Source organism: Diabrotica virgifera, chromosome 7 (assembly GCF_917563875.1).
Source record: "Diabrotica virgifera virgifera chromosome 7, PGI_DIABVI_V3a".
NCBI classification, from domain to species: domain Eukaryota; kingdom Metazoa; phylum Arthropoda; class Insecta; order Coleoptera; family Chrysomelidae; genus Diabrotica; species Diabrotica virgifera.
The window spans coordinates 100,496,352-100,520,241 of NC_065449.1; the positions used below are offsets into that span (position 1 = coordinate 100,496,352).

At 31.2% G+C, this 23,890-nt stretch overlaps 1 protein-coding gene across 1 annotated transcript in view; it reads right to left on the reverse strand.

Moving 5' to 3' along the window:
- The window catches only part of LOC114340927 (uncharacterized), a 471,416-nt gene extending 461,992 nt beyond the window's left edge, over positions 1–9,424 (reverse strand). Inside the window, exon 1 of the mRNA XM_050657299.1 lies at positions 8,897–9,424. Coding sequence (XP_050513256.1) covers positions 8,897–9,262 — 366 coding nt within the window. The 5' untranslated portion in view covers positions 9,263–9,424. The remainder of the gene's footprint in view (positions 1–8,896) is intronic.
- Positions 9,425–23,890: the final 14,466 nt, after the last annotated feature.

A 23,890-nucleotide genomic window follows, 5' to 3' on the forward strand; every position in this document is an offset into this window, starting at 1 on the left:
ACAGAAGAAGGTAGCACAAAATCAATTGCAATAGAAACAGGAGTACGACAAGGCGACTCCCTGTCAACGACATTATTCAACATAGCACTAGAAGGAACAGTCAAGGCCAGCAAAAGTAAAGGAACTATAGCCCACTCCTCAACACAAATAGTTGCATATGCAGATGATTTAGTTCTTATGGGAAGAGACAAGGAAAGATTAAAAGAAGCAGTAACAATCCTGGCAAAAGAAGCACGGAAAAGAAGTCTAGAAATTAACGAAGGAAAAACAAAATATCTACTCTGCTCTAGAAGAGAAGATAACAGGATGAGAGAAATCAAAATGGAAAACTACACTTTTGAAAGAGTCCAACAATTTAAATATTTGGGAGTAATAGTGAATGGCCAAAACAAGAGAAGTGAAGAAGTAACGGAACGAATACTAACAGGCAACAAAACATACTGGAGATATCATAGGCTTATGAAGGACAAGAACTTATCCAGAAATACAAAACTGAAAATATACAGAGTTGCAATCAGACCAGTAGTTACGTACGCAGCTGAGACAATGTGCCTCACGGAAAAAGATGAAGAAAAATTGAGAATATTCGAAAGGAAAATCCTCAGACGCATTATGGGCCCGATAAGAATGGACAACGGAGAAATAAGAAGAAGAATGAACCATGAACTAAGAGACATAATGAAGGGAGAAGATATAGTTAGATTTATTAAATCACAGAGGCTGAGATGGCTGGGACACATAGAAAGAAGGAAAAACGACCGACTGATTAAGAAGATCACCAAATGGAAACCGGCAACTGAAAGACCAAGAGGAAGACCCAGAGAGAGATGGGAGGACCAGGTCATGAGAGATATCAAAATTCTGGAAGTGAGAAACTGGAGGGAACTATGCACATATCGAAATGAGTGGAAGAAAATTGTAACGAAAGCCAAGTCATACAACAAACTTTGACAACATACAAGTGGAATGCGGAGTGATTCACCGCAATAAGCGAATCTGAGAGCTCTAAGTAAGAGCGGCAAACATTCCACCTGGAATGAAAAGCCCTGATGATGATGATGATCTAAAAATTAAGCGACAACCTTTACCATATATATATATATATATATATATATATATATATATATATATATATATATATATATATATATATATATATATATATATATATATATATATATATCAATCATATAGCAATGGTGGACACTGGTGTGACTTATTACTACTGTGTTAGATTTTATGGTATTGTTCTGAAGCTATTTCTTTTGTGGCATTAATGTAATTTATTATTCTAATTGGGAAATAAGCCACAATTTAACTTGAAAAAGGATTTTATTAACGTTTCGACTTCCACTTCGGATATCGTTGTCAAAATACAAAATATTAATAAATTAAACAAAAATGTTGTTGCTTATAGTAAAAAATTCTTCTAATAATTTAATTTAATCTGACTCATTTATATCGGCAATTCAGACATATATTATACCAATATTTATGAGTTCCTGGTTCTAATAAAAATCAAAGACGCGGCTCTAATTATGCTAAATGAAACCAATTGTATCGCAAATTTCTCAATAGAATACAGTAGGATGTGGTTACCCATACTAAAAGAGGAAGTCAATAGAAAGAAAATACCATGATTAGTAAGTCAATAACATATCGAGGATAGTACATATTTTACATTTTAGTATTATTTATATATCTATGTATTATTAATATTATTTATAATTTAAAATAACATATATATGTAAAGTCAGAATTTGGTGTTAGCTTTGAGAGTAAACTAAATGTAAGACCAAATACTTACGATGTCGAGATAGTATCACATTTTTCCTGGTTTTTCCTCATGATTTACTATGGAATCTCTAACGTGAGATTTTTACTGTCACTGTTGCATGTGGTTGTCTTTTTAAAGACAGATCACATGCTATGATTTTTTTGTGATCTTTCAATAAAGTCGTCCCAGGAACGCAACTCATAAATATTGATAATATAATTTTAAAGTGTTCTACTTAGATTAAATTAAATTATTAGAAGAATTCTTTTACTAAGCAACAACATTTTTGTTTAATTTATTAATATTTTGTATTTTGACAATAACGTCTGAAGTGAAAGTCGAAATGTTAATAAAATAATTTTTCAAGTTAAATTGTGGCTTATTTCCCAATTAGAATAATAGATTTTATAGGATACTGGCATCTTAAGCTTCCTGTCAGGTCAGTATGAATTTGTTTAAACTTGCAAGTACTGTTTGTAAAATCCCAATACAACCAGTGTTTTTTGAGCTTAATCATAAATTAAATATTGTCTTTGTATGAAATTAAACCACAATTTGACATTTAGATTTCCCACAAAGCACCAATTGATAAATATTTACAGATTAACAGAATAAATTCTTAATACAGATATAATTTCTTGAACAATTTTATATTCGAAATGAAAACACCAAAAAATATGTAAAATGTAATTCCCATTGCAATAAATTGTGGTTTAATCCCACATAGATACAATACTGAACTCAAACATGTCACAGCAAAACAGTTTCCGAACTTCTATAATGATAAATCTATTTAAAAAATTTGTTATAAATGTTCATAAATTAAAAAATTAAAATATATAAATAAACTACTTTTCAGTAAAATTTAGTAAATTTTAGTAGTTAATAATAATCAAAATTGACAAAATAATTTCAGTAATGATACATCTGATAGTAATGAGATCATTGTTACAACTTTTGTGCTAAAATCTCTTGTTATCTACTATATTTAATGAGAATTAACCATAATTAACCGCAAAATTGTGGTTAATCCCTGTTACATACAGTAGATAACAAGAAAATAGTTTCACAACCAAACATTTATTACTTCATTAATAGCACAAAATATAATAAAAGTATAACTATGAAAAAAAATTGCTACCACTCTGTTATTTTTTTAACTAACAATTAAAATACAAAGGACACTGCACACATCTTATGGAAAATATAATGTCACTCAAATGAAATAAAATTTTTATGAATAGATTAGTCTCGAAATTATAGTAATTTCTTATCATTGCGCCAACTCTGAATTTTGCTTAATTAGGGCGTAAATTGATATAAATAAATTTAAAATCAAATGGGAGTGTAAGTGAGTCAAAGAGAGAAAAAGATGTTGTAAATCGCCAGTTCGTAAATCTCTCTTCAATAGGCTTAAATTACTAGTACACTTTAGAAGACCGAAAATAATAATTTTTTTCAAGAATTTTTTTCTCATACACTTTATTAAAAATGAACACAAAACTTTTTACATATTAATATCTAACTCTTAGAGAGTACAAAAATATATCTTTTTCCATTTATGCACATACACTAATATTGTAGAGGGCGCAAAAGTCGAGGCTTCGAAAAATGATGGCGGACAGTTAATCTCGGGATTGGGATATCTGAAACAAAAAAATCGTACTGGATTTGAAAAAGGAAAGTTTCTTACGTGGCAATTTACCACAATTTGACCAAAAAATAAAAAATAAATATTTTTTATCCATGAAAAACTGAAGAAAAATCGGCGATTTTTTCACAAAAATGTTTCAAATTTCCGTAAAATCTTTTTTTTTGCGCAATTTTTCACTAACGGTGGTAAATTGTCACGTAAGAAACCTTCCGTTTTCAAATGCCGTTCGATTTTTTTGTTTCAGAGATCCCAATCTTGAGATTAACTGTCCGCCATCGGAACTACTTTTTTTCGAGGCCTCGACTTTGGCGCCCTTTACAATATTAGTGTACGTGCATAAGTTTTTTGTTCATTTTTAATAAAGGTTCTGAGAAAAAAAATCTTGAAAAATGCTTATTTTTGGCCTTCTATAGTGTACTAGTACCTTAATATTATCTTATCGATAATAAAGTAAGTAGGTATAATTTGGTCAGTATCACAATAGTATATTGTTCATCTAATGGGCTAAGCTGACTTGGGCAACTAGTTTTAATAGCCATTAGACAAATAGTATTTATGAATGAAAGTTTTATGAACTCCAAAAATGTGATTTCGATAAACTTTAATTACAATTTTCGCCCTTGTTAATTAAAATCCACAGTTGGCGCAATGATACAAAATCATTGTAATTTTGAGACGAATCTATTAATGTAAATTTTATTGTATTTGAGTGACATTATTTTTTCCATAAGTTGTGTGCGGTATGCGGTATCCTTTGTGTAAGAGTTTCCATAATTTGGTTCAGTTTTTAGGCCATTTAGTGAACTATCTAATAATCCAATCAATTGAATGCACATGAGTCCATCATGTTATTTTGAGGTCATATTATAGAGATCTCGCATCTTAGTATATTGTTTAACAGCCCTACTTTTGTGAAAATGCAGTAATATTTTATATTATACTTAGTAAATATCCAAAAATAAAAAAGTTAATATAATAAAATACTTATATAAAAGACAACATCACAAAATATGTCCAGTATATTGTGTTACTTGATGTATGTCATTGTGATACTGTAAATGGCCGTAAAGATTTGGCTTAATTTGTTACTTAATATGTCCTGACTGGTTTTATGGATGCCAAAGGTTAATTGCATTTTTTAGAACTATTAAATATCAATTTTTTAATCATTTTGACCCAATCAATAGATTTTCTTTTTTACCAAAAAATATCTATGATATATAAGTATTGTTCTACAGAAACATTAAGACTACTAATCCATATCATAAAAACATATTCCATATTTGTTTATTACAGTGTAACTAATTGTCCTTGGTATTCACAGCTGCATGGTTAAGTAGAAAAAATGATAATGTTATCCAGACATGGATAACATTACTGTTAGCATTAATAATTTGTACTCTAGTGAATTGAACTTTAACTATTTTCTCTGGTCTTAATGCTTCAAACACTTCAAAAGTTATTTCAGCATATGAGGGAAAAGAGGCTTACAAGGAATATTATTATTAAGGAAAATATAATTATAGACCAAAATCACTCTTGTCCTTTTCACTCAAAATTATAGAAGCTTGGTGTAATCTTATGAAATATTTAGGTAGGAGCAAATTTTGGTTTCAAACTCCATTACGATTTTATAGAGATTAGCAACATACTTAACTTCAGCCATAGTGGACCTAGTAACCAACACGTTAGACAGAACAAATAAAGGAGCAAATGTGCAGTGATCTCCTTAGATCAGAATCCAATTCACCTATGCCTATTACTACTGCAATAATCACTTGATCTATGTGGAGAGTTTTACAAGACTTAATCATTGATCAACCCTCTTTTTAGTATAATATGTGGATTCAATCTGCTTATTAAAATTGTGAGATCACCCACAATTATTATATGATGATCACACCTGCCTCAAATATTAAAAAAGACATGAAAACAAAGATCAGTAATTGTTGACATCACCACAAATTAACTCTAAAACACTAATAAATCCAAGTACAAAGTGTAACGAAAAGTGAAGCATGGCAGTATCTACACTTAACCTTCCGTGACTAACATTCGGTCTGTGAGACGGACCACTTAGAGATTTTACGATTGTATCCAAATTGTTCGTTATGTATCTTCGCCGCCATCATTGAAGTTTGAGTCTTCAGTGTCAAGGGATTATGCAATTATCAGCAAATTTTGTCTCAAAGACCGATGTTGGATGTGACATACTCGATGAAAAAAATATTTATATTAACGAAAAAACGTGCGAACAAGTGCTGATAATTTAGTAACCCAATTTCCAGGAGTAAAAGGTGAAGCTAAGTACAAAAAAACAGCAGTGGAAAAATTGAGCTTGTTGTTCACAAATGAGATGTTATATAATTGTTTTTATTTTCTTGGGTATTTTGCTAATGTTTACAAGGGCGGATCCAGGATCGACTTTCGGGAGGGGCCATGAAATATTTTTTGGGAGGAGTACTAGGGTGTCTGGGAGTAATTTTTAAAATTTAGAGTTGCAATGGTGAGTTTTAAGGCACTTCACACACTTTTGAGTGCTATAAAGACATTCAAAACTTATCGTTATTAAATTATTAAGTATTAAAGTCAGTACCGATTCCTACACATTTCTTCGGATCCAAGTGCAGTTTTTTCAACAAGTTTAATACTACTTTTCCCATAATGCTTCTCCTGACAGACCTTGTTATTCCCATGGTTATTCCCCTCTTTCTTGATTTTCACTAATTAGTTTTATGTTCTCATAAGCGTCAATTAACTTGACAAAGTCTTCACGAATGTTGTTATTGTATGTATCTCAAATTTAGAGAAAGCTGTTCCACGTGGGATACTTCGGTTGATTCGTCAAATATGACAGAGTAATAATAGGCCTGGATCCCACGTACCAAAGAAAGTTGATTAATAGCAAGCTGAAAATTTGTTAATAACTTAAAGGTGTTCAGTTGGACAAACTTTGATGGACGGGAGCACTGGAACAGTTGAAGTTTTAATTGTGGAATAGGTTAAAAATTTGGAACGTCAGACTACGAAAACGTTCTTATGTATTTTGTCGGACAAAACTTCCAGTTGATTTGTTACCCTTTCATTAAACTCTCATACAAAAATCAGACTGGTATTTATCACCAACTGGTCATTTTAATAAGTCCGACAGGTAGAACAAGTCAAATGACAAGAATTATAACAGATGTAAATAGCAGCCTGATTTTTGCATGACAGTTTAATGAAAGGGTAACAAATCAATTGGAAGTTCTGTCCGACAAAATACATGGAACGTTTTCGTAGTCTGACATCCCAAATTTTTAAACTGTTCCACAATTAAAAATTCCCCTGTTCCAGTGTTCCCGTTCATCAAAGTTTGTTCGACTAGACACAGCCTTAAGGTATTAACAAATTTTCAGCTTGCTGTTAATCAACTTTCTTTTGTGTACACGGGATCCAGGCCTATAATTTGTACTTTGCACCTAATTCATTATTTGTTCGATTATTTCTTCACTACAACATGTTATCAATTGATTTCGACTATTGCTACTAATGTATATTCCTCAGGAAGAGGCTGTGGACAGGCGTTGTTTAAGAGTCTTATCTCCTGATGCGATTTTAAACCTTAATAATTCCCTTCATTCCTAGGTCCAGCATCATCGTCCAGAAGCAGAACGCCATCATCACAATGACCTCCTAGAGGAATATTTTTATAAGGCTATAGACTCTACTATTAGTCGTAATATTGCTCTATTTTTTTTAATCTGTTTAGACCTCTGCAAGTCTATCTGGTTAATGACTAACTTTTGCTGGTTGCGATAACTTTGTAAAAAATCCAGCACAACCTGAACGCCCTCCTTGTGGTATCATGTTTTTTCATGGGTTTGTATGGCTCCGTCTTTGTCCACGAGTTTGGCGAAAGATGTTAAAGCTTTCGTGACAAGGCTCAGGGCTGTCATACCTTTATTGTGACCATATTTTTCATTAGAAAAATAAAACGCAATACTTGCAAAACAATTCCTTTTGAATGTGCGAAAGTACCAATGAACTCCTTTGTTCTGAATAAAGTAACGCTTCATTTCTTTTTTATTCTTTATGTATACAGAATATGGAAATTGACAGGATTTTGATGGCTGCCAAGGTCGTTCTAACAATTGGCACTTTGTAAAATTATCAACATTTTGATTTACAAAACATCCCATGTCATTCTTGAAGCTTCCGTTACTGCCTTTGTTCAATTCTATTCCAGAAGACATATTTATTCCTTGTTTTGTACATATATATGTTTTTGAAAATATAAATATTTGAACTGCAAATATTTAAATTTAAATTTTTTTTAATTCTCGGGAGGAGCCATGGCCCCCTACCTGGATCCGCCCTTGAATGTTTAAGAGGCTTAATAAATTAAAAATAGTATCATTCTCGTTTAATTTCACTCGTTCAATGAGTAAACAAAACCCTACGCTTGAAAGTGTGCCAATGGAAACATTTTTTTTTATGTTGGTCTCTGACACCGATGTTCTTTAATGTTCAGAAAACCTGTTAGTTGCGGAAGGTTAATAATGAAGACCTACAAAGAAAAAAGGCATATTGTGACCATACATAAAATATCTAAATGTAGCAGAGAGAATAAACATTTATTTTTCCTTAATCCAGAGCCATATCATTTACCTTACACTGAAACCAGAGTAAAACGACACAAAGTAGACTTTTCCATAGTGAGTGGAACTTCCAATGAAACATCAACCAAAAGACATAAAAAAAGGTAAACCCAAATAAAAGACATAAATAATAACTCCTATATACAATAAGTTCCCTTAATTTTCCTAACTAGAGGGTTTATTGGGTTCAATTTGTCTGTCTATGGTTTTTATGTATCAACAATTTTTTTCTTGTCTATCAACATGTTCGCTACCACGTAACTCATATACGAGCCACATCAATTTTTCACACAGACCAGTATCTCACCCTTGAGCCGGGATCATACTGCACATACAGGCAATTTAAATAGATGGTCTATAAGGAAGCAATTTAAGTACCCCCTTGGTAGCGAACATGTTAATTTTGAACCTTGTTGGTAGGAAATTCCCTTATCCCCAACCTTGCACAGGAAAGGCAAAGAGAATGATGATGTTATTTCACCTTGGCTTCGTTACGAGACAAATAGACCTCGTATTACACTAACAGTTGGCTACATCGACTGTGTCATAATACACTGTGGCAACGGTTCACTACTGGACATATATGCCTCGTAGCACGCTCAATATGTTTCTACATATCTCTAAATGCAGCGAAGGTGGTATGTACCATAAATTAGTTTTTTTTTAATGGAATGGACTAGGTGTCAATCAGCCAGTCATAACATTTAAAATAAAAAATGATAGCGAATGGTAAATGTTAGTTATTTTTGAATATACAATATTGTTTGTCATGAACGAATTATATTCCAAGTTTATTATTAAAATAATAAAAATTACACTACTTACCTTCTTAAAATCCAGTGATAGTGATTTTCTTTTGGTTGCAGTTGAGATCTTGTCAGCATCTTTTTGATCATGAAATTTATTTGGAGGTATTATTTCTAAAAATTCTACGGATCTAGACTTTCTATCTTCCAATTTGGCTTTTTGTTTTCTATATCGAATATTGTTTGTCAGTTCATTTATTAAATTAGCAGACATAGACGTTCTTCTGGACAAAGGAGCAAAACTGTGTGAACCATTTTGCTTGGAACTTGCTGAAACTGGTCGATTTGCTGAAGTTCCTGGCACTAATAAACTTACAGAAGGATTGTCTTCATGTTTTACTTTGTTCCTGAAGTATAAGCTGGATGTACGCCGCGGAGTAGACATTTTTAAGTAGCATAATCATAAAATAGTAGTTAATAAAAATACTTTATTCGTCGTAGATAGATAACACTTTGCATGTAATTTTCAATCAATTGTTATCACTTTTTATCTTGTGTTTATCGTTTTGTGTTGTGTTCAATATTTATTTTAAACCGAACCGCTGTGATCTTGTCAATATAAACTGTCAAGCACGTCACTGTCATGTGATATGTCGATGTCGATGTCAAAATTCAAAATACAAAGCTTCAAATTTTCTTATCATACAGGGTGAGTCTGCGAGTCATGAAAGTCGGGGGCCAAATAAAAACAGTTCAGATGAAAAGCCAAAAATAATATTTTACTGGCTCTAAGATTGCTGTTTCTGAGCTACAGGTTGTTAAATTTTACCAAGCAACAAAAACAAATTTTTTTTAATTTATTTATTGTTTTATATTTTGATGGCGATTTCCGAAGTGGAAGCCCAAAGTTCAAATAAATTTAATTTAAAACTTAAATTGTGGTTTTATTCAAAATAAAACTGTAAGTTAAATTAGTCAATTTAAAATATATTTGTGTTTTGGGACATATCTATACCTATAAAGTATAAAAAATCCACAAGATTCGATTTTTTTATCAGCGACTTGCGCCAAGTGTAACTATTGGGACCGTGCAAGTTCGGCAAAGCGACCTCTATTTCTACGCTCTTATTTATTTGTACTTTTATTTATTTGTACTTTTCTTCGCACTTTTAATTATATTGGCCAATTATATTAGTCCTGGTTGCTGGATAATTGTCAAGACCATAGTCCAAAAAAATAATAAGAAGAAAAAATAAGATGCAGGTTATGTTTAGCAAACGTAAACAATTGTATGTAGTAAATAAAATCAGTTATTAAAATGCAGTACTGCAAGCAAAATACAATTAATTAAATTTACCTTTATATAATAATTGCATATCATATCAATATTGTGGAGCAATATATAATTTTTCTGCGTCAATGACAGAATTTATGAAATATACGTCAATTTGACAATTTCAATTGACAATATGAATTATTTAAGATAGTTGCAATATTTCTACGCGACTCGCGCACGGTCGTTTCTCGTTTCCCTTTCCAAGTACTTGCACACCGCGAATAACTTATAATTCCGTGTTACATCATTGCTCTAATTTAAATGAGTACGCGATTTTGAAAAACACTAATATAAATAAAAATTAAACAGCAACAGATCGAGGATACGAGGATACAACTTATACGCTGTGAGCTCGTACGTAGAGGGGATATTTATAAATTCGTGAGCGCCAGTAGTGACAAGTCTGTAAACGTTTACCGGAAATTTGACATAAATGTCAAAGTGATTTATTTAAAATTAAAATTAAAAACATTAATTATAAAAAATATTAGTTGATCAAAGCTGTGGTATATATTTTTACCTTAAATATACTTACGTTTTAAATACTGAATTTGCGTTTTTTAATGTTCTGTAATATGTAATTATAAATTAATCTTGGCGCCATCTACATGATAATTGTGAAAGTATCCGAAGTAAGAAATTAATATTTCATCAATAGAACGTCAAAATGATTAGCATAATCTTAAAAAAATCTATTACAGTTTAATTACTTTTTAGCGTTGTAAATATTAAGTGATAACAATTAAATAATAAATTTAAAAATTACCGGTGAAAGTTGAATTAGTAACCGCTAGGAGCGACACCAGCGAAGCTCAGAGCGTATTCGCTCTGAGCTTCGCTGGTGTCGCTCCTAGTGGATTATAATTCAACTTTTACCGGTAATTTTTAAATTTATTATTAAATTGATATCGCTTAATATTTACAACGCTAAAAAGTAATTAAATTGTAAAAGATTTTTTTAAGATTTTGCTAATCATTTTGACGTTCTATTGATGAAATATTAATTTCTTACTTCGGATACTTTCACAATTATCGTGTAGATGGCGCTAAGATTAATTTATAATTACATATTACCGTTGATTGAGGTATTGTTTGGTTAGGTATACCCCCCAATACCTCAATCAACGATATTACGGAACATTAAAAAACGTAAATTGAGTATTTAAAACGTAAGTATATTTAAGGTAAAAATATATACCACAGCTTTGACCAACTAATATTTTTTATAATTAATGTTTTTAATTTTAATTTTAAATTAATCACTTTGACATTTATGTCAAATTTCCAGTAAACGTTTACAGACTTGTCACTACTGGCGCTCCCGAATTTATAAATATCCCCTCTACGTACGAGCTCACAACGTACACTTCGCGTCAAAAAAAACTGGTACACTTTTTTTCCCAATGTAAACCTGTGTTCAGACTGGACACAATGGCTCGTGAATCACGGCGTTGTTGCCAGCACAGATAATGGAATTGCACTAAATCTAAATACAAAAAATAACGTTCAAAAATCATGGTGGTGAATCGTAAAACGGGCCATAGGTAACTCAATGTAAAATTATAAACTGTTAAATTCCTGCTTCCCTAATCATTTTATAACAAAAGTCATGAGAAGCTATTTGTAGAGGATTAAAGTCTATATTAAAAACAAAAGCTAAAATTGTTCTAGGATTTAAACACACCCCAGCGGTGCCGTGGCCGTTAGTAGGCATCCGCTATGAGAGAAATTTTTTGGAAAATACGAAAATATACATTATTTTAAGCTATTTTCAAAAAAAAAATTTGCGGATTATCCATTAGTTTAAATAAAAAAAGACTTTGAAAAAGACTTTGCATTCCAGCATTTTGAAAAATACCTACATTTGCCACAGTAGGTATGTGTGTAAAAGTTAGGCCCACGTTATTATTTACCTGATTGTTCGCACACTATTGACTGAATAAAACATCTTTATTATTATTACTTCCTCCTCAATTGAGGCTATCTTATCAATTTTATTATTTTTTAAACAAGAAATGATAAAATAAAAATTTTGACAGTTCAAATTGTCAATATTTATAATAACTTCACTGTGACCGAACGCAACCGATAAACATTATGGTAATGTGTGTGGCCTAACTTTGGCGTATTTCTGTGAAAAATTATTATCTTTTTACAAAATTTTGGAATATGTTTAATTCGTAGAACAATTTTAACAGTTGTTTTCAATACAGATTTCAATCCTTTAGAAATGTGTTTTGATATAAAATAATTAGGGAAGCAGGAATTCTACAGTTTAAAATTTTACATTGAATATGGCCCGTTTTCCAATTCACCATTCGGTATAAAAATTTTAGACAGGTATTATTTTTACCATTAACAACAAAAAACCTTATCTAATAAATTTAATATCCAGAGAGACGGTTGAGTTAAATGAGTTGAGTTTTGAATGAAATATTTGCAATTAAACATCATTAAATGTTCTCTTTATTTCCCCCTGTAACTTCTTAAAATGAACATAGAAGTTTTCAGGGACTTTCGGCCCTCAGTAATAATGTAATCTTTCATTCTGCGTTTAAATTTTTCAAAAATATTCATTATATTTCTCATGAGTCGAAAAAAATGAATACATTTAATAAAACACGTTGAACATTTTGACAGGCGACATTTTCCACCTATGTCTTTAATATTTCAGCAGTTTCGAATTTTATTGTAATACATGATATTTAAGTTCCACACTTTTTCACTGTTAAAGTTATTCATTTTGTATTAATTTCAAATTTTAAATTTTCCAGTGTGTTTTATTTATTAGTATCCCACAACTCTAAAAGAGTTTTGTGCTACACTTTACGAGAAACCCTTCACACTTCTCGATTTTAAATTAAACAATGGGTGCATTCAGCAGACGCAATCGCTAACTAATCGATTAGTAATCGATTTGTGATTTATATGCTGAATGTCACAATTTATGTGGCATTCAGCAGAAAATCACTAATCGATTAGTTAGCGATTGTGTCTGCTGAATGCACCCTATGTCTCGATTAAATCATGTCTAGAGTTATTATCTGTCGTTCATGTCATATCTGTCATAAATTATAATAGAACACGAATTTATTTATGGGTACTTAATGAGATGATGGAACATTACAAAATTAATAAGAGAATTTTTTAGGATGCATGTTTAAATAAATGTGACTGACTAATCAAGATTGCTCGATGTTGTTTTAATTTTTAGTAAACCTACTAAAAACTTGCGATCTGCCGCACAGCCCTGCTTTTAGCTGGTTTGATATAATATTTTAGTTGGACTGGCAACGTTGCCTAGAAATAAGAATGACATATGTGACAAGACCAATTTACACATGATTTACACAACTAGAAAAACACGATTTTCGGTTATAAGCACAGACCATACATACTTATAGACGTTTCACGTAAATTGTCAAGGTCAAGACAGCAAATTAGTTACCATTCCAATCAAGAGATGTCGCTGTCAGTCAATTCTCTTGTCATATTTAAAATTTGACAATTAATTTAAAATATTATTTTTTTATTTACTATTTACTTTACAATAGTTTAGTTTACACTATGAGTTCGATAATCCCGTGTTGTGTTTGTAAAAAAAACAATATTTTGCTCCATAGGTTTCCAAATCCTAAAAAGGACCTTCATCGATTTCAGTTGTGGTTGCAGAAAATAAATAATCTTGAACTTAATTTAATGGATCCTGAAAGAGTTTATTCGAATAGACGAGTGTGTCATCAGCATTTCGAGCGAATATATTTTTCGGAAGGTTTTAAAAGATTACACCCAAATGCAATTCCGACTTTAAAATTATTAGGTAAGGTATTTATCTACCTATCTTCCTACAAGTTATACTTTCAAAAATGTTCATTCAACTTGTGTGCATAGAAATCCGCCCAGTTAAAAATTTGGTCATTTTTGATGCCGCCGGTAATACAATGAAAATTAACCTGTTAAGCAACAATATTATTACAGCGGTATTGTTAAAGAATCAGGCTAATATACAGGGTGTCCCGAAAAGATTGGTCATAAATTATACCACAGATTCTGGGGTCAAAAATAGGTTGATTGAACCTCACTTACCTATATACAATAGTGCACACAAAAAAAGTTACAGCCCTTTGAAATTACAAAATGAAAATCGATTTTTTTTCATATATCAAAAACTCTCAGAGATTTTTTATTGAAAATTGACATGTGGCATTTTTACGACAGCAATATCTTAAAAAAAAAATTAAGTAAAATTTGTGCACCCCATACAAATTTTATGGGGGTTTTGTTCCCTTAAACCCCCCCAAACTTTTGTGTACGTTCCAATTAAATTATTATTGTGGCACTATTAGTTAAACACATTATTTTTAAAACTTTTTTGCCTCTTTGTACTTTTTCGATAAGCCAGTGTTTATCGAGATATTTTGAATATTTGTCGAATCCACCACATATTTGTATTCTTGTTCTCATGATCATTTTTCAGTGCGTCACAGTTTTTCGATTTCTCTCTAATGCATTAAGTTAGATGAGACGGAAAAAGCGGTAGCTCCGTGATTAAACACAAAAATAATGCAGCATTACCATGGATATATACATAAGATGTCTATTCCTAACCTACGTTTGATTCGTTGATATTTAGAATGCGCGTTTTTTCTAGCCAATCAAATACTCGTATTACGAACATTTGACGAAAACTTCATCCTTTTTGGCCATTTTTTAGAAGTGTCAAAGAGTCAAGTGACGGTTATTATTCAGGTCAGTATTTTGTGTACCTGTCATTTTGAAATTTCGAATTCGACTTCCCTTGTGTTTCACAACGTTTTTGTGCATTATTTTGTGTTTTGGTTTAGAATTTAGTTCGTTAAAAGTTAGTCATTGGCGTGAGGAGACTAGAGACATTCGAGATGTACCGAAGAGTGCTAAAAATCTCATGAGTAGATAGAATAGCCAACGTGGAGATAATGAGACTTACGCATAGGGAACGAGAAGAACTAACAAATAAGAAGAAAACTGAGATATATGGGACATGTAATGAGAGATGTATATCTAATACTCCAGGTCATTATGCAAAAAAAAGATCCATAGTAAGGAGACGTAACTCATGGCTGAAGAACCTTAGGAACTGGTTTGGATGTAATAACAATGAATTATTTAGAGCCGCGGTTTCAGAAATAAAGATCTCTCTGATGATTGCCAACTTTTGAAGCGGAGACAGCACCTAGAGAAGAAGATAATAACACAGTTTATGGATAGTTTTGTGTCATTTTTTAATGTTTCCATATTTATAAATTTAATTAACAATATTGTTTACTTTTTAATTTTATTCCCCTTTATAAAAAATACCTACATGTTAACATATTGTGTAAAAATAAAATCTACTAAATTACTAATTAGTTTAATTCCACAAGCTTTTCACCTATGGCGAAGTACGATTCTGGCATCTGTCAGATTCGTCAATAATTACATGAAATAAGTCTCGACACACCCAATACAGTATGTGACGTCATAATTAATGACGCACTGAAAAATGATCATGAGAACAAGAATATATGGTTAAGTACGGTTATAGAGACCTGTTAATAATCTGAAAATTTATTTATAATTTACATTTTTAGGTATATTTTGAAAAAGAAGCTACATCTCGATAAAAGGTGACTTATGAACAAAAGACTAAGAGACAAAAGTTTTAAAAACACTGTGTTTAACTAATGGTACCACAATAATAGTTTAATTGGAACGTACACAAACATTAGGGGGGTTTAAAGGAACAAAACCCCCATAAAATTTTTACGTAAATATATTGAAAAAGAAGCCGCATCTCAATAAAAACTGGCTTATCGAAAAAATACTAAGAGGCAAAAAAGTTTTAAAAACGTTGTGTTTAACTAATGGTACCACAATTATGAATTAATTGGAACGTACACAAAAGTTTGGGGGGGTTTAAGGGAACAAAATCCCCATAAATTTTTTATGGGGTGGACAAATTTCACTATAATTTTGTTTTAAGAGGCTCCTGACATAAGAATTCTACATGTCCATTTTCAATACAAAATCTCTAATAGTTTTCGATATATTGAAAAAAATCGATTTTCATTTTGTAACTTCAAAGGGCTGTAACTTTTTTTGTGAGCACATTTGTACTAAGGTAAGTTAGGTTCAATCGAACTATTTTTGACCCCAGAATGTGTGGTATAATTTATGACCATTCTTTTCGGGACACCCTGTATATTAAAAAAATAACTTAAATCATTTAATAAAAATAGCTTAATAACTGAAAACAAATTGGAATATTTGAAGTACATATTTCAGTCCCGATTACAATACTAATATCTACTACCAAAATTTTCAAATATACAGTGTGTAACAAAAGGTCGGTCATAAATTAAATCACATATTCTAGGATCAAAAATAGTTCGATTGAACCTAACTTACCTTAGTACAAAGGTGCAGATAAAAGAAGTTACAGCCCTTTGAAGTTACAAAACGAAAATCGATTTTTTCCAATATATCGAAAACTATTACAGATTCTATATTGGCAAATTAGAGGACCTGCGGCATTACTATGGCAGGAATATCTTAAAAAAAATTAAAGTGAAATTTGTGCACCCCATAAAAATTTTATTCCTTTAAACCCCTCTATAAATATTTGTGTATGTTTCAGTTAAATTATTATTGTAGTAAGCTAACTATAGTTAACTATTAGTTGAACAATTGTAATTAGAATAACTATTAGTAATTAGTTAAGCAATTAGTATAACTATTAGTTAAACAAATTGTTTTTAAAACTTTTTTCTATCTTAGTACTTTTTCGATAAGCCGGTTTTTATCGAGATATTTTGAAATTTGTAAAATCCAACACAATATTTTTACATGGAAGATTATAGAGACCTGGTTGTAACAAAAAAATTTACTTATAATTTATATTTTTTTGAGGTATATTTGAAACATATTAAAACAGAAGCCGCATGTCGATGAAACAAAAATAGTAAGAGACAAGAAAATTTAAAAACATTGTGTTTAACTAATGATAACACAATAATAATTTGATTGGAACGTACACAAAAGTTTGGGATGGTTTAATAGGGAACAAAACCCCCATAAATTTTTTATGGGGTGTACAAATTTCACTCATATTATTTTTTTAAAATGTTTCTGCCATAAGAATGCCGCATGCCCATTTTCAATAAAAAACCTCTAATAATTTTCGATATATTGGAAAAAGTCGATTTTCATTCTGTAATTAACTTCAAATGACTGAAATTTTTTATGTGTACCAATATACAGGGTGTAACAAAAATACAGATCATAAATGAACATATTCTGGGACCAAAAATATTTCGAATGAACCTAACTTACCTTAGTACAAATATACACATAAAAAAAGTTACAGCCCTTTGAATACGTTACAAAATGAAAATCGATTTTTTTGAATATATCGAAAACTATTGGAGATTTTTTATTGAAAATGGACACGTGGCATTCTTATGGCAGGAACATCTTAAAGAAAAATTATAGTGAAATTTGTGCACCCCATAAAAAATTTATGGGGATTTTGTTCCCTTAAATCCCCCCAAACTTTTGAGTACATCTCAATTAAATTATTATTGTGGTACCATTAGTTAAATTCAATATTATTAAAACTTTTTTGCCTCTTAGTATTTTTTCGATAAGGCAGTTTTTTATCGAGTTGAGGCTTATTTCTCAATATGTTTACATAACATTTTTATGGGGGTTTTGTTCTTTTAAACCACCCAAATGTTTGTGTACGTTCCAATTAAAATATTACTGCGGTACCATTAGTTAAACACGGTGTTTTTAAAACTTTTTTGCCTCTTTGTATTTTTTCGAAAAGGCACCTTTTATCGGGATGTGACTTATTTTTGAATATGGTTCAAAATAGCCCTAAAAATGTAAATCATAAATAAATGATGTTCATATTATTACCAAGTCTCCATAATCGTACTTAACCATATACAAATATGTGGTGGATTTGACAAATATTCGAAATATCTCGATAAAAACTGATTTTTAGAAAAAGTAGTAAGAGGCAAAAAAGTTTTAAAAACATTGTTTTAACTAATGGTACTACAATAATAATGTAATTGGAACGTACACAATAGTTTGGGGGGGGGGGGTTTAAAGTAACAAAACCCCCATAAATTTTTATGGTGTGTCCAAATTTCACTATAATTTTTTCTTAAGATGCTACTGCCATAAGAATGCCATATGTCCATTTTTAATCAAAAATATTCAATAGTTTTCGATACATTCGAAAAAATCGATTCTCATTTTGTAACTTAAAAGGGCTGTAACTTTTTTTATGTGCACATTTGTACTACGGTAAGTTAAGTTCAATCGATTTATTTTTGGTCCCAGAATATGTGATTAAATTTATGACCTGTATTTTTGTTACACCCTGTATATTTGTATGTTAAGTGCAATCGAATTATTTTTGGTGCCAGAATGTGTTTTAATTTATGACCTGTCTTTTTGTTACACCCTGTATACAGATTACAGTAACTTTCATATTTCAGGCAATAGAATCAATCTTATTTCCAACCATGTGATTAAACCTGGGGAAACTGAAAAAGAGGCCCAAAGTGGGTTTGGTGAGTATGACTCTACGAAGTATTGTATTACATCCATACTAAAAAACATTTCTCTTACAGTTATCTCTCAAGATCATTGTTATACTCAATCAACAAGATGTATGGAGTTAAATGACCATAACTATGTATCATGCTCCAAAGAATACAATTCTGAAGTAACTGTTAACACTACGCTTACAGCTATCTCTCAAGATCATTGTTATGCTCAATCAACAAGATGTATGGAGTTAAATGACCATAACTATGTATCATGCTCCAAAGAATACAATTCTGAAGCAACTGTTGATACTACCCTTACAGCTATCTCTCAAGATCATTGTTATGCTCAATCAATCAGATGTATGGAGTTAAATGACCATAACTATGTATCATGCTCCAACGAATACAATTCTGAAGCAACTGTTGACACTCCCCTTCCGTTTAATGAAACTACAGGTGAGTAGTATGCAGTAAAGTGTATATATTATGTAAATATATTGTTGTGGCTTATTCTTAACATTCTCTCTAAAAATTCAGAATGCTATAAACAAAAGGCTATAGAAAAACACAACCTTAGTAAACACAATACACAGCCTACACTAAACACAGTAGTCGACCTATCCAACAGAAATTTGAATTGAACGAAGAGCTTAGTACTGTCAAAAGGACTGAATTTTGCAATATCTCAACAAAGTATCGCAAAGTCGGATATAATAAGTTCAATCGAAAAGGCTGGCCAAGTTTTATCACCACATGAAAACGGAAGAGTACATAGTGCAAAGGAAGAGTAGGATATGGTTACCAATGCTAAAGAAAGAATCCCAAAGAAACACCCAACATCAAGTCCAAAATGTCCCACTGGAACTCTTAAGTTAGTCAATCAGTCAATCACAATACAATCAAATAAACTTTTCCTGAACAAAATTGTTCCAGGAAGCAGACCTCGAGTGTACAGATGTTTAATTTTATAAATGTACAACTATGTACAAAATCAATACTATTTTTAATTATCAAATTAAACTGTATATTTAATACATTATTAAATGAGATATTTTATTTTCAGAACAAGGCCCTAAGAACATTTTAAGACAATGTGGAATTAGAAGAAATGATCTAACACCAAGGAAAAAGAAACTTTATACTGAAATAAGGCGACTGTATAAAAAGTATAATCATACCAAGATTTCAAAGTTATCTTTTAAAAAGCGACTAGCCGAATCAGAAAAATTTCAGAAAACATTTTTACTACAAGAAAATATTGACAAACTGAACTATATGTCATCATTATTAATCAAATGTCAATTTAGAGAAGCAGACAAATCTAAAAAGCAGCGTCGTTTCACTATAGATGAGAAAATAATGGCTTTAACCTTATACAAACAAAGTGCTAGATCTTACCGCTTCCTATGTAAAATATTTATTTTGCCTAGTAAAGCCACCTTACATAGATTACTAATTAAAATTCATTTTGAACCTGGCTTAAATAGCAACATTTTCCAGTCGTTGGAACAAAAAGTTGAAAAACTTGATGACACTGAAAAATTTGTGTCACTCATTTTTGATGAAATGAGTCTAATGCCAGGATTGAATTATAATGAAAGGCAGGGTTTCATTGAGGGTTTTGAGGATTTTGGAGATGGAAGAAGTACCTACATATGTGATCATGTTCTCTTTTTTATGATTAGAGGTATAAAATCAAATATAAAAGCTCCAATAAGCTACTGCTTTTCTAGTAGAGGAGGAGCAAAATCCATCCAACTAAGAAACACCTTAACCAGTGTGTTGCAAAATGTTATAGCTATAGGTTTGAAGCCCATAACAGTAATATGTGACCAAGTTGGAGTGAATGTAAGTGTATTAAATTCTTTAATGAAGGACACAAAAAAGAAATATTTGGAACAAGGAAGAAGTGACAAATATGAATATGGGTTTTTTGAAGTAGGAGATTTCAAAATTTATCCAATACTGGATCCACCTCATTTGTTAAAAGGAATAAGGAATAATCTTCTAAAAAAAAATTTACAATACACTTTCAAAAATACCCAAAAAACTGCAAAATGGCAACATATTAAATCATTATATGAAAATGATTGTGCTTCTGAGGATAATGAAGGCTTAAGGGCACTGCCGCACATCACAGATCTACACATTGAGGAGTCAAAAATGAAGAAAATGAAAGTCAAATTAGCTGCTCAAGTTTTTAGTCAACGATTTTCATCAACACTGATGTTGGCTAGTAGACTCGGTAAGTAAATGTGACAAAAATTGTTGTTGCAGTATTAGTTAATTCTGTTGTTTTATTTCAGACAACAACAAGGTTCTTGGGGAAGGTGCAGCAGATACTGCCAGACTTCTACTCTTTTTTGATAGATTGTTTGATTCAGTGAATGGAGGACGAAAATCTGCAGAGCGAGGAAAAATTTTAAGATGTGGTATAAGTGATACATCTGATCATATTAGATTTTGGACAAATGAGGCTTTGCCCATGTTGCAGTCAATGACATTTGAAAAAAAGAGAGTACATGACCGAGCTCGTCCCCCAAGCCTCAAAAATTGGATATTTACTATAAAAAATTTAATTTCCATTTGGAAAGCCTTAAAAACATCTGGATTCAAATACGTGTTACCCAGGCGTTTGAACCAGGATCCTATCGAGAATATATTTGGTCAGGCTAGAGCTTTTGGGGCACTCTATACAAATCCCTCGCCATCAAGTTTTGCTGGTATTTTTAAAACAATGATGGTGAATTCAAGCTTCAAAATCCATCAATCATCATTTAATTGTGAAGATGATGGAAGCACAAATTTGTTTACTTCCACTAAAACATTTTTTTGTAATAACAGGGAAAATGTTATTTCTAATAATTATGTTTTGCAAAACATACCAACTATTCCCACAAATATTGTAAATTTACGCGAAAAGTTGAGCAAGTTGGTAACCAATTATGTAGCGGGATTTATTTTGAAAAAAATTAAAAGTCTATGTAAAAAATGTGACGTTTGTAAAAGTTCTTTATTTACAGGAAAAGATAATCCAGATAATGAATTAATTCGAGTAAGAGAATATAGAAATGGTTGGGGTTACAGGTTATGCTATCCAACGGAGGGATTTGTCAATTTTTTTCACATGCTATTACAGACAATAAATTATTTCTTAAAAATATCTCCTTCATCTAAAACCCTAGTAACTGATATAAAACAACAAGTTATTAGACAAAATTTGGATATTTTTTCTTGTAAGGAGCACAAACATAATACAATAGATTTGATTATTACAATAACTACACGGACTTTATTACATAATTGGTGCAAATGTATTAATAATATAATTCAAGGTAAAGATAGTAGACCTTATTCTGGTAATAATCCTGTTAAAAAAGAAGCTTCTCAAATATATTTGAAGAGGAGAAAGAACAAATTTCTAAAAAAACCAAAAGATTCTATTTAACGGATTATGTAGAGCTTCCAGTAGGTAATCAGTGGTATAACTCAGGGTTCAATCTTGGACCTAATCATTTTTTTTTATTACATGACCGACTTAAAAATTAATATAGTAGAATTACTTTGTTTGCCGATGATATAAGTGTAACCTGGAGTAGTTTAGATTTCTTCTTTTTAAGGTTCCATTTTCTGTCGACGGTTAGGCATCAACATCGATCATCATCATCACGTAACGCTTCAACCCTGGGTGGGTCCTGGCTGACTGTACAACTTTTTTCCAATTTGTTCGATCTTCCATCAACCTAGGGTCAAATGGGATGTTCATTTTTCGGAGATCTGCTTGGATGTTATCTCTCCATCGCATTCTGGGACGCCCGAGTGGTCTTTTGCCTGTAGGAATCTCCTCCCATACCAGTCTTATATCTAAGTTTCTCGTTATGAAGTCTATGCACGTGGCATCCACTTGGCAATTATTATTTTACTTACAGTAGGTCTGAATAGTTGGTTAGATCTCAGACCAAATAATTCCCTTAGATTTCATGACCAGAAGGTTCGTCTTCTTCCTAAATTTCTTTTACCTTTTATTTTGTCGTGTACAATAAAACACAGCAGACTACTATATAACGCTGACCTTTTACCATATGAACGAAATATTCAAGCTTAGCAAGCACGTTTAGATTTGCTAATTCTACAATTTACCATAAGTAGAGGGATCTCGTTCTTGTTACTATTAAGTCTTGCCCTAACTCGAATGGGCTCGAATCGTTTAGAGGAATTTTTTTTAGTCCCAATTTTTTAACAATAGTCTAATAAATACCGCAAGTTCGATTAAGTTTCTAGAACTTTTTATTGACGATACTCTAGATTTTACTTTAAGATATATAAAACTCTTATTCCTTCTGCTCTAATAATTTTAAAGTTCATTTGCTTAGTTCGCAAACAAATTAATACCTTAATAGAAGGTGCTATTCCCAACAAGTAATTGGACTTCGTAAGTCCTAGGTTTTCACCCAAAGTGATCAATAGTAGAACCAGAAGTCGATATTTGATCTCTTCGTGTAACTTAGCGTCGATTGATAGACGGTTTCATTAATTTTAAATAATTTTTACTAAACTTTCGGTCATAATTGTTTAAACAGAATCGACTTAAAAATCGGAAATAAAAATTTTTCAATCTCGACTTTTCAATGCGCTTTAGCTGATATGTCACATGTACTATATCTTCGACTATAATATAGCACTTCAGTTTAGAACTTTTTAACCGAAAGAGATAAACCAATCTGCCCTCATCTTGCTAAGGCATGTCGAATTATATATCGCTTAAAATATTTCGGTGACTTTAAAAAGGTACTTCAGGTTGCAACTCTAAATCAGGAAGTCAAATTTCTGATCTTTAATATCATCCTTGGGTTATAAGCTTTCATTCGACACCTCATTTTCATTTTGTAAAAAATTGTCGGTAGAAGTATATTTTTTTCTAATATGCACTCAAGAATGGCTTCCAATTTCACCTCTCAAGAAGAAATTAATATTGGTATCTTGGGCCAAACAATACAGCAAAATTGTAGAAAATAAAGTGAAACTAAATGAAATAAATGTGAGCCATAAAAATTTAAAAGAAATTTATCAAAGCCATTGATTGTAACAGATAGTAAGATATTTTTATAAATATCTAATAGTTGTTGTATGTATTAGTTTAAATTTTCAGAAAAAA